Source organism: Gekko japonicus, unplaced genomic scaffold (genome assembly GCF_001447785.1).
Source record: "Gekko japonicus isolate JY-2015 unplaced genomic scaffold, Gekko_japonicus_V1.1 scaffold2255, whole genome shotgun sequence".
Classification (NCBI taxonomy): Eukaryota; Metazoa; Chordata; class Lepidosauria; order Squamata; family Gekkonidae; genus Gekko; species Gekko japonicus.
In genome coordinates this window covers 58564-71000 of record NW_015169852.1, presented here as the reverse complement: position 1 = coordinate 71000, position 12437 = coordinate 58564, and the positions used below count along the sequence as shown (strand labels likewise).

General features: G+C 44.6%; 3 protein-coding genes across 3 annotated transcripts in view; 2 read left to right on the top strand and 1 right to left on the bottom strand.

The window, feature by feature from the left end:
* LOC107115618 (zinc finger protein 135-like) overlaps positions 1 to 2450 on the top strand; it is a 13584-nt gene extending 11134 nt beyond the window's left edge. The window contains exons 4-5 of the mRNA XM_015417356.1: positions 1485 to 2342; positions 2416 to 2450. Coding sequence (XP_015272842.1) covers positions 1485 to 2342; positions 2416 to 2450 — 893 coding nt within the window. The remainder of the gene's footprint in view (positions 1 to 1484; positions 2343 to 2415) is intronic.
* Positions 2451 to 2542: 92 nt separating this feature from the next.
* LOC107115622 (gastrula zinc finger protein XlCGF17.1-like) lies at positions 2543 to 3654 on the top strand (the record flags this gene model as incomplete). Its single annotated transcript, XM_015417358.1, has 1 exon — positions 2543 to 3654. A coding segment is annotated over one exon (1074 nt), but the record flags the coding sequence as incomplete, so codon positions are not given.
* Positions 3655 to 11656: 8002 nt separating this feature from the next.
* Positions 11657 to 12437, bottom strand: part of LOC107115617 (zinc finger protein OZF-like) — a 2414-nt gene continuing 1633 nt past the window's right edge. The window contains exon 2 of the mRNA XM_015417355.1: positions 11657 to 11713. Coding sequence (XP_015272841.1) covers positions 11657 to 11713 — 57 coding nt within the window. The remainder of the gene's footprint in view (positions 11714 to 12437) is intronic.

The window sequence follows — 12437 nt, the reverse complement described above, 5'->3', positions numbered from 1 at the left end:
AAGGGGCTTCCGCGACCAGCACCACATCCTCTGCTCGCCTCGGAGGAGGAAAGGAAGGGGGTAAAGCCTTTTAAATTATTTAAAATTAAGAAAAACCCTTAAGAGCAAAAAAAGAAAAACCAAAGGGAAAAAAATCCCGCCTGGTGGAAGGGAAGGGAAAGCGGCTGGCTGAGGTGCCTTCTTCATCCCCTTCGCCTCGCTCACACCCGGCCCCACTCCTCTGTACGCCTGGAAGCTTACAGTTTGTGTCTCCCTCCACCCCCCTTAAAACTAGTTTCTTATTAAACCCCCTTCCAAAATCTCGTTAGTTCAACTGCCCCCTTCGGTCTCCACCGTCCCTCGTGTGCAGTTCGAGGCGCCCCTCCCCCCCATGTTCATTTTTTTGGCTGCCGACCTGCCTTTCCCTTGCCTGGCTTTTCCTGCCCTCCCCGTCTGCATTCTAGAATCTGCCCCCGTCAGAATCCGTTTATGCCCTCCTGCCCTGCCCTCCCTTCTCGTCGGCGTAGATTCTCTTGCTGTCTTTCCCCTCCCCATTCAGAGCCCTCTTTCTGTTCCCGTTGTGGAGGGCTGTTTTCCAGCCGGCCCCACTCTTTTGCCATCTCTGACGGACCTCCCCCCCCCCACTCCTTTTCGCGGCCTCAGTTAGTGTGAGCTAGCTGACAGTTCTTTAGTCTCCGGCTCAGGCACTTTTGCCTTTGCTTGGGAAGGCTGGCTCCAGAGCAAACCAATTTATGCAGTGGCCAAATCGCTCGCTGTCAGTAGCTCACAAAGTAGAATTTTTGCTCACAGGACTGCACAGCTTAGAGGGCACATTGGAGGGGAGGTAAAATGTGGAGTATAATGCCCTAGAGTCCATTCTCCAGGGCAGCCATTTGCTCCAGGGGAATGGGTCTCTCTCACCTTGGGGCCTCCAGCCATCACCTGGAGATTGGGACCTATAGCCCACAAGGGTAGCCCTGCAAGAGCTGCAGAAGCACTCCCAGCTGGCAGGTGATGTCAGGGGGTGTGGCCTTATGACACACTTCCCTTCCCCTCCCCACAACAGACACCCTGTGAGGTGGGTGGGGCTGAGAGAACTCTGACACAAACTGCCCTTTCAGGAACAGCTGTGCCAGAGCTTGTGACTGACCCAAGGTCACATCGGCAGGTGCAAGTGGAGGAGTGGGGAATCAAGCCCGGTTCTCCCAGATTAGAGCCACTTAATCACTACACCAAACTGCAGTGCGGAAAGGATTTCAGTTGGAAAAGGCCCTTATTTCACATTAAAAAAAAATCACACAGGTAGGGAGCTTTGGAATTGGTCAGAGTCCAAACAAAAGCGTCTCTCATGCAGGAGGCTGAATGTACTTTTACAGTGTATATTATTGTATGCTTCAGTGTACAGCAGGAGGAAGCCGCTGGAATATTTGGATTGTGCATGGAAATTCGGGTGCAAATGAGACCGCCTTGCGTCGGTTCTAACAGGATCTCTTTCTTTATTCCAGCTGGGGATGATCAGAGGGATGAGGAGGTTGAGGAGCTGTGTCATCCATTGCCAGATACAGTCAAGATTGAAGACCTGAGAGGAAATGTCATGAATCGAGGCAGACCTAAGAGGCAGAAAAGAAGCCACGTGGTCAAGAGGAGGGTTAAACCCATTCCTTGCCAAGGGGGAAAATTCCATGAAGTAAGTCACATGGTGGAGGAAACACACACGTGCTTGGTGTGTGGAATGAACTTCTCAGATCAAACCCAACATAAACTCCATTTACGGATGCACACTGGAAAGAAGACCCGTCAAGGCCTGGAGGGTGGAAAGGCCATGATTCGCAGAGCAGAGCTCCTAAGACGTCGAAGGACACACAAAGAAGAGAAATCTTACAGCTGCTCAGACCGTGGCAAGAGGTTCCCCGAGAAATCAGACGTTGTTGGACACAAAAAGATTTGGTCTGAAGAGAAGCTGTTTATTTCCTCAGAGTCTGGAATGGCGTTCTGTAAAGGAGGAAAAGGAAATATACATTTTCCAAAGCACAGTATAATGAAGGCACATAAATGCTTTTGGTGCAGAAAGTACTTCAGATACAGATCACAGCTCCTTGTGCACCAAAGAATCCACAGAGGAGAGAAGCCTTTGGAATGCTCAGAGTGTGGGAAGAGATTCAGCCAGAGTGGCTGCCTTCAAAAGCATCTAAGAACCCATACAGGGGAGAAGCCTTTTGAATTCTCTGATTTTGGGCAGAGATTGAGTCACAGTGACGCTCTTATAAGGACCCAAGCAGGGGAGAAGTCTTTTGAATGCTTAGAGTTTGGGAACAGATTTAGTCACACTGGTAATTTTGAGTTGCACCAAAGAACCCACACAGGTGAGAAGCCCTTTGAATACTCAGAGTGTGGGAAGAGATTGAATCACAGTGATGCTCTTCAAAATGATATAAGGACCCAAGCAGGGGAGAAGTCTTTTGAATGCTTAGAGTTTGAGAACAGATTTAGTCACACTGGTAATTTTGAGTTGCACCAAAGAACCCACACAGAGGAAAAGCCTTTTGAATACTCAGAGTGTGGGAAGGGAGTCAGTCAGAGTGGCCATCTTCAGCAGCACCAAAGCACCCACGCAGGGGAGAAGGCTTTTGAATGCTCAGAGTGTGGGAAGAGGTTCAGTCGGAGTAGCCATCTTCAACAACATCTAAGAACCCACACAGGGGAGAAGCCTTTTGAATGCTCAGAGTGTGGGAAGGGATTCAGTCAGCATGGTGCACTTCAAAGGCATCTAAGAACCCACACTGGGGAGAAGCCTTTTGAATGCTCAGAATGTGGGGAGAGATTCAGTGCGAGTGGCCATCTGCAGCAGCATCGAAGAACCCATACTGGGGAGAAGCCTTTTGAATGCTCAGAGTGTGGGAAGGAATTCAGTCACAGTGGCCGTCTTCGTCTGCATTTAAGAATCCACACAGGGGAAAAGCCTTTTGAATGCTCAGAGTGTGGGAAGAGATTTACTCAAAGTGGTAATCTTCAGAAGCACCGAAGAACCCACACAGGGGAGAAACCTTTTGAATGCTCAGAGTGTGGGAAGAGATTCAGTCAGAGTGACAATCTTCAACAACATCTGAGAACCCACACTGGGGAGAGGCCTTTTGAATGCTCAGAGTGTGGGAAGGGATTCAGTCACATTGGCACTCTTCAGGTGCATCTAAGAACCCATACAGGGGAGAAGCCTTTTGAATGCTCAGAGTGCGGGAAGGGATTTATTCAGAGTGGTGATCTTCAAAAGCATCTAAGAACCCACAACGGAAAGAAGCCTTTTGAATGCTCAGAGTGCGGGAAGGGATTTATTCAGAGTGGTGATCTTCAAAAGCATCTAAGAACCCACAACGGAAAGAAGCCTTTTGAATGCTCAGAGTGTGGGAAGAGATTTAGTCAGAGTGGTAACCTTCAGCAGCACCGAAGAACCCACACAGGGGAGAAACCTTTTGAATGCCTGGAGTGTGGGAAGGGATTCAGTCAGCGTGGCGATCTTCAAAGGCATCTAAGAACCCACACAGGTGGAAGCCTTTTGAATGCTCAAAGTGTGGGAATGGATTCAGTCACAATGGCAATCTTCAAGAACATCTATGAACCCACACAAGGAGAAGATATGTGATTGCTTAGTCCAGAGGTGTCAAACTCATTTGTCACAATGGCCAGATCTGCCATAAATGTCACTTTGTTGGGCTGGGCTATGTGTGCCTTAAAGTGTAATGCCAGATACCAGAGATATAAACTTCATTAAGGATGCAGGCAAACCCAATTACCGATATTTTTTGCTCAAAATCCAAACATTCTTAAAATATTAACAGTTATTTCCTTTATTTAACCGTCTTTGATAAGTGACACCTCTTGCTCTGGATTATTGCATCTGGAGTACTGTTGCAATCTTGAGTATGCTGTTTAGGTGTATCTGTAAGATGAGAACATACTTTTGATTTATGGTCATTTATTACAGAAAAGAGCCGTTCACAGACATATGTTGTCCCAAACAGAGACAGCATTTTAGAAGCAAGTACCTTAAGTTGTGGGTGATTTGGACCCCAAAAGTGGTAAAACTTGCCAATGTCAGCTTCAGAAAGATTATCCTTCAACACAGCATCACACGGCTCCCCCACCTACCTGCGATTTGTGGCATCCTTTCATTGGTAGGTGGGGAGAAGAATGAAAAGGGGCTGTTCAGCAAAGGGAATCCTGAGGGTGGGTGAAATGGTCATAGCATGTCCAAAGACTTTATCCCGAGGGGCACCTGTTTTAAATGGAAACATGATGCATTTTAAAACAATGGATACAGTGTTCCCTCTAAGCTGAGTTAGTGTGAGCTAGCTCGCAGTTTTTTAGCCTCCGGATCACAGATTTTTGTTTTAGCTCAGGAAGGATTAATTTATGCAGTAGCCGAATCGCTCGCTCACAACTTTAATGCCAGCAGCTCACCAAGTAGAATTTTTGCTCACAAGACTCCACAGCTTAGAAAGAGCATTGGTTCAACTGGTTCCTCCACAACAGGCATTTAAAGTGGTTACTCTATAAAGTTGAGAGAATGCAACGGGCCGGAGGTCACAAGCAAGTTTTCCGGCAAAATGGCATTTGAACTTGGGTCTCCCAGACCCTAGTCGAATGCTCTAACTGGTATAGCCTACTCACTGTCAGTACAAAAGGTGTCCAATAAGAACGACTCCAGAGACAGTCTGAACCCCTTTGGAAAAAGGGTTTGGGGACTTCCAGGTCATATGGCAACCTGAAAAGGAACACTTTTAAATGCTTCAGTCCTATCTTGACTTGGAGCAAAAAAAAAATTCTCTATCCTTCCCTCTCCCCCACGGAGGAGACATAACTGACAGGTGAACTTATGCGGGACAGGGGGGGGGCTGACTCACCAGGTTTTCATGGGGGTTCTAAAAACATCGAGGACAGCAAAGACCAGGAGGGCTCCCTGCTAATAAGGTCAGCCGACTCCAGCTTCTGTTTTCTCCTATTCCTTTTTAAAAAATTATTATTATTTTTAAAAATAATTTTCCAAATAGACAAACACAAAGCGCTAAGGCGTTTCTTAGATAGCAGTGAACCTTCCTTCCATACATCATCTAACTTTACACCATAGATCATACCAAATTAATTAACATCTTTAAACACTTAACCCATCCAGTTATAGAACCTCAACCACAATTTCTCAAATAATTCTTCACCTTTCCCTTGTAACGATATTGTTAATTTATCCATTTCGGCTATTTCAAATAACTTCTGCACAAATTCTTCCCTTGATGGTGTTTCTCCTATTCCTGTTCTCAATTTGAAATCAGCAATCCTTGAAAGCTTTTGGATCCCCGGAACTGTGATCGTAGTTAGAGATTGGCAGGCTGCTGTTTGAAGTCAGCATTCAAAAGCAGCGGTAAAAAGAATTGTTTCATAAATTCATGACCTCGGTTGAGCAAGGCTCTTGATAAACTTTGAATCCTAATGACAGAGATTTCTGTGGCCAGTTCAAGGAATGCATTTAGTTGAATTTCACTTGGCTGCTTTCCGAGGAAATCTTAGTTTCAGTAATGAGAGTGGAAATACTAAAGATCTCTTATTTTTTTTGTGCAATATATAATTGGCTATATATTAAAAAAAGACACATATGTTCTCATATTTTTGATGAAAGATGCTTATCTGAAGGGTTTTGCATTCCAGCTGTGATGTAGCACAGTGGCTGGGGGGGGAATGGGGGGGGGGGGGAACTCACAGACTGATAATTTCACTAAACGTTCTGCTTAATGGAAAAATAAGATGTACTGTTCCCAGTTATATATTTTTTCTACTTGGACACCTTCCTTGGAATACTTCAGAATAAAAAGCAACTGGAATAAACTATTTTATTTTATTTTCCGAAGTCCTCGGATGAATCAGCTTACATGGAAACACAAATAAAAACCCTAGTTTACCTTTGATTGGTTTTTTTCCTCTCCCACCCCCTTCCTCTCACTTATTATATTCTCCCCGTTTTATTAAATTCTAATAGAAAAAAAGATTATGGGTGATATACTGATATTTGTGACTTAATAATTTTAAGCTACCTTAAAAAAATTCTTATTCTGTAGTGAGAATGCTATTAGGTGTTCTGCCTAACAAATTACCAAAAATTCCAGAAGACAGATTCAAATATATGGTGACAGTGCCTAGAAATATTTCCCCAGCAAAATGGAAATTAGCTGTCTGTCCACATTTAGAAGAATTGGGAAAATAGACTTGCTGAATATGCATTAATACCAAAATGAACAACCTATCTGAAGAGCAGGTCTAATATGAAATCTGAGGAGAGACGGAGTGTGTATTATATGTACTATGCTAGTAGGAGACAAACTTAGATGAGAAGTGGTCTAATATAAACATGTAGTGAAACGGAAGTAGAATTAAAATCTGTTTTAAATGTAACATCTGGAATGTAAGGTTCTTCGTATGAGAAATGTAATAGACCTTCGCAGATTGATTTTTAAAAAATCTGTTAAAAGGTTCTACTGAATATATGGTGAAAATATGTAATACTGAATATGTGGTCATGATGAAACGAATGATGCGGTCAAAGTAGATCAACGATGCAGTCTGAAACTCAATTTTAAAAGATTGAGTATAATCGTATTTTAACAGAAGAACTATTGTATATTATAGGTAATACCCCAAAAATTACAATGAAGGGGATGTAAGGGGAAACATCCTCTGTCCCATACAATTTGCATTTTATGATTGTCAGTTGTTCTTGACAAATACAATTATGTTGTATAGCTCTTCTTTTTTACCCCTTTTTCTTTTCTGTATCCCTACTGTTTTCCTAAATAAAGATAATTTTTTAAAAAGACAGAAAAAGGTTCAAGTTTATCATTGATAACTGAAAAATAGAACCTCCAAACGATTACTGAGGATTCCGAAGGCTACCATGGGATCGAGGGCTGCTCAGGCTGGCCTCCAAAAAGCATGATTGCTGAATGATTTTGAGTTCCCCATAGAGATGGGAATAGCAAGCCTTGCCTCTGCCTGAAGCAACACCTGTGCTGAAAATACCAAGTATTCGTGCTGAGAGCCTGCAGCAAAGTGGTGGAACGAAGGCATCTGGGGCACTGGGTGTCAGACTCTTGAACAAATGCACTCTCAACAACACTCACTTGGCAGTGATTTGTTTATTGAGAGGTCAGGATGACTCAAGCTAAGACCTTCTTGTGTCAGAACTGACCAGGTTGGCGCCAGTTCAGGAATTATACATGATTCAAACAAGGCCTCCCCCCCCCCCCGCAACCCATCCAATCACTCCACTCAGCCTGCCTAAATCTAGCGCACACCGTCAGCCCTCCTTCCCCCACCTGCACTATATAGTATATTATCTACGACAGGCCGGCTGGCAGAGACAGGCATCCAAGGTTGTTTCACGTACTTCCTGCATTGGGAGGCCTCTTAAGAAAACAGTTGCGAAGCAGTTAAGCATTTTCCCACACACACATTCACACATTCAGCCAGTTTGGTGTAGTGGTTAAGTGGACGGACTCTAATCTGGGAGAACCGGGTTTGATTCCCCACTCCTCAACTCGCAGCTGCTGGATGACCTTGGGCATGCCGTAGTTCTGACAAGAGCTGTCCTTGAGAAAGAGCAGTTTCTGTCAGCGCTCTCTCAGCCCCACCTCCCTCAGAGGGTGTCTGTTGTGGGAAGGGGAAGGGAAAGGAGTTTGTAAGCCACTCAGAGACTCCTTTGGGTAGTGATGGGCCTTTATACAGATGGCAGCGGCATCCAAGCCTTAGCAACAAAGCACACATATTCTGCTGGATATGTATATCTTAAGGGTGTCTTTACTCACCCAGAGGAATTTGTTTTACTGGAAAACAAATTTTCCCAGCAGGAGATGTTACAGCCTGGCAAGCTGAATTGCTGGCATTTCTGGAAGTGACAAAAACTGCCCCTTCAAGCCCCCTTATCGCAATCCGTCCTTTATGGACACTATATAAAGCTCTTCCCCCACCCCCCATCTTATATTTTGTAAGCATTATGGCCTCTGTGATTCCAGGGGCAAGCCAATGAAAGCCAAGCAGATCTGGTAATGATGCGCTCACCTCTACAAGAGGAAGCAACTTTATGTTTATCCCGTAAAAGTATATTAAACTCAGGATCTTCATGTCCCTAGGAATTCCGCCACTGATGCAGCTGCAAAGGAAACTAGCCAGCTTGCCCAGAGAGCATCCCCGTCAGTGTGCAAATTACGAACAAACAAACGGGTGCTGAAAAGCTGTTAGGGCACATGGGAGTATCAAGATCAGGAATACAGAACAGGGGTGTCGAACTCATTTGTTATGAGGACCGCACCTGACATAAATGAGACCTTGTTGGCCCGGGCCATGTGTATCATAAAATGTAATGCCAGGTAGTGGAGATATAAAGTTCATAAAGGACACAGACAAACACAGTTAAAGATTTTTTAAACTTTAATTAAACATGCTTAAAACACTAGCAATCTTGCCATATTTTGCCTATTTAACAGTCTCTGATAACTGACACCTCTTGCTCTGAATTATTGCATCAAAATGCCTGTGCTGTAGCAATCTTGAGTATGCTGTTCAGGTGTGTATCTGTGAGCTGCAAACGTACTTTTGATTTACTGACATTACAGAAATCGCATGCTCAGTGTTCCTAGCCATGGACCCTGGGGGAAAACACGAAATGGCTGGGCATTGCAACCTTTTGTACATACGTTGTTTCGTGTGCCGGTCAAGAACGTGAGAAGGCATCCTAACGCAGACTGAGGGCCATGTGTTTCTGTACAAAACTATACTCTTCCCCAGAGAGATAACTATAACCAGGGGTCGTTTCGTAGGAAAAGAGCTAGGGGAACTCATTAGCATAACTCATTAGCATATGCCACACCCCCTGACATCACCGGAAGTGTGTCATAAGGCCACACCCCCTGACATCACCAGAAGTGTGTCATAAGGCCACACACCCCGCCCCCAACGGTCCCGGCCGCCACCGGCCTTGCAGCTCCACTGCCGAGCCCCATGAGGGGCCCAGCGGTGGACATGCAAGGCCAGCGGGAGTGCAAGGAAGCCCCATGAAGGCCCTCCCTGGCCCCAGGCAGGCAGGGGTGGGGAGAGGCAGGGAGGAAGCAACTTACCCTCCCTCTTCTCCTGCCTCCTCCTGGCTGAATGAGGGCCAGAAGCGGGGTGGCCGGAAGCAGGGGGTGGGGCTTTGTCATGTGCCCCGCCCCCCGTACCTCACCCGGGGGAACTGCGATCCCCCGCGATTCCCCCCGAAATGATCTCTGACTATAACTCCCTACAAAGGGGGTGAACTTGGTCTGGACACACACACTCCGTCTAATCCACCTCACTGGCTTGTTGTTATTCCTCCTCTAAAATAGTTCATATTGCTTTCTTACTGAGAAAGACTGGATCATGAGGGTATGAATACAGTGAAAAGAGGGAGGGAACCCAGTTGCACCCAGGAGAGCCCTGGCATAAAGAGCCCAACAAAATACCCACCCACTCACTGTAGCAAGGCACACAAAAGCTGACACCTTGAACAAAACTTTGTTGTCTTAAAGGTGCTTGGTATTTCTCCCATGCGATTGAGGCAGCCCAGGGAACAAGGGAAAGGCTACCATCGGATTGTAAACAAAGGGTGCAAGAGGGTAACTATTAAGATATCTGAATGAGGGAGGATTCAGGGTGCTGATAACTTGTTATGTGGACCTGGAGATATAAATTCATCTGCTGGCTTTGCTGAAGCAGCCCATTTAAGTAAAATCTTTCTTTCCTGTTGAAGGGCACAGTGAGTTGTTTGAAAATCTGCCTGCCCAACAACATATTCAATTGCCAAGTCTCTCAATGGGCTATAAATGTTACTCTGTGATTGCCCAGGTAGAACTCTTTTGACACAATATGATCTAGACACCGGATGAAAGTAGAGAAATTGTAAAGTCTTGGAAGTGAGTTTTGACCCCACCCCTGACTTCTCCTTTGATGTCATCCATGCTGAAGGGAAGGGAGATAACATCTGAGCTGATTTTTCATATAGATTTCGTGAAGATTTAACATTGCAGCCTCGCTGTATGTATTGTTAGTTAGCTGCTTATTTTTGGATCCTGTGTCCCTTTTTTTAGATGACTCCATCGCCATGGTCTATTTCCCCATGTCAATGGAATGGAGTGTGTGTGTGTAAGGAAGAGCTGCCATCCAACCCTCAATGTTGTTTTGGCTTGTTGGGTGGGCTTAGCTCATAAATTGTTGGGAGTATAAACTCGATGTAGCCCTAAACTGCTCTAAGACAGAAACTTTATTAACAATACTACCAAATATCTTAAAAACCAAGCAAGAATGATAACAATAAATTTTACAATCAACATAAACATACAACAAAGAGTCGTGGCGGCTGAAACCCAGCTCATCACTTGGAGCTGCCCACAAAAAGAGCCATGTAGTATAAACAGTTGTAGAGACGATGTAAACATCTCACAAGTAACAAGGGTGGCTCTGGGCTCCATATGCAGCCGTGGAATCCATTCCATATACCTGTCATCATATTGTCAGACAAGGATTCCGGACGTGACCTTGTTTCAAGATCTTTATCAATCCTGATGAACAGAAACATTAATAAAACTACAATGTATGCACGCTAGTATAATATAAACAATAAATTATACAATAGCAAAACTCACATGTCCGTTGTTATCAGTCAATATACCATTTCACATAAAGTACAATTTCACAAAATATCATGGACCTAATAACAACAATAAAAACATCATGTAGTCACCCATAGTAAAACAATTTATAAATAATTGTTGTTGTTGTTCAGTCGCACAGTCGAGTCCGACTCTTCGCGACCCCATGGAGCAGATCATGCCAGGCCTTCCGGTCTTCCGCCGTCCTCTGAAGTTTGCTCAACTTCATGTTCGTTGCATCTATGACACTGTCTAACCATCTCATCCTTTGCCGTCCCCATCTTCTTTGACCTTCAATCTTTCCCAGCATCAGGGTCTAAATAATACACTTGTGCAAATCACTCACCCCTAAAGGGTTCATTGTAAAATTCATTGTTATCATTCTTGCTGGGTTTTTAAGATAGTTGGTAGTATTGTTAATAAAGTTTCTATTTTAGAGCAGTTTAGGGCTACATAGCGTTTATACTCCCTTCCTCTGATTTGGCTGCGTTCCCGGTTTTTCCTAGCTCGTAAATTGTGGCAGGCCCTTGGCCGGCAGACTATTGAAAACAAGGTGCTTGTTTCTAATCACGTCCAGCCACAGGCTTCACCCTTCAATAAAATCATCTTTGGGAGCCTCCCCAATCCTTTTAAAATTACTGTTCTTAAATAGCTGGGAAAACCTTGATGGGTGGACAGGTTCACTGCTGGAGGAAAGGGGTATGATAAATGGGTGGCAGCTACATTACAGGAGAGATGGTCAAATGCACTGGACTGTGACGTAACCCAGGAACTGCTGACAATTAAGGAAGCATGTTTTTTTGTTAGCAAGCCAGCGCTTACTCAGATGACTAATGTTGTTTTTGTTACTTGATATTGCCTGTACTATTGAAATGGATTATGCCCAGCATACATTCTGCTGAACTTGAAAGATTTCTTTTATCATAAATTAAAGGGTTTTTTTTCAAATATATTTGTTATGTGTTGTGTGCTTGCATTTACTTCTCAGAAACAAATCCAGGAGCCTGCCCGGTCCTGACAGGGACCCAGTACGTCTGTGGCCAGAAGAAAGATGCAGAAGTTGAAGGAAAATGGATGTCCATAATCAGAGCTATTTTGGGGCAGGAACGCACAGGAACGGAGTTCCGGCTGGCTCCCAAGTTGGCCACGCCCAGCAGGAACTCATTAGCATAATAGGCCACACCCAACAGCAGAAACTCATTACGATTGGCTACATTAGGGGTGTGTGGCCTAACATGCAAAGGAGTTCCTGCTACAAAAAGCCCTGGGTTTTGACAACAAACAAGGTAAACAGAATAACAAGCAAAAGATGGGTGTGTCTGGATGACCACACTTCTGGTAACATGGGGGTGTGGCCTAATGTGCTAATGAGCTGTGCTGTCAGGGTTGTGGCCTAATGTGCTAATGAGCTGTGCTGTCAGGGGTGTGGCCCAATATGCTAATGAGTTCCTGCTGGGCTTTTTCTACAAAAAGAGCCCTGCCACAATATAACTTTCAAGTGGAGTAATTATAGACAATAATGATCCTCAGCTGAGAAGTGATTCTGTGGTGACTCACACAGAGTCCCACTGAAATAAACCACCCAATTTTTTTTAAAATGTAGGATGGCTTAGTATTTGGCAAGTTTGGTATATTTTAATTAACTCCTCCCTTGATTCCTATTGGCTGAAAAGAGTTTAGAAAGGAGGCTTTGGGCTTTGTTCGATGTTATTTGGCCAACCCCCCCCCCCCCCCCTTATGAGAGTGTTCATCTCACCA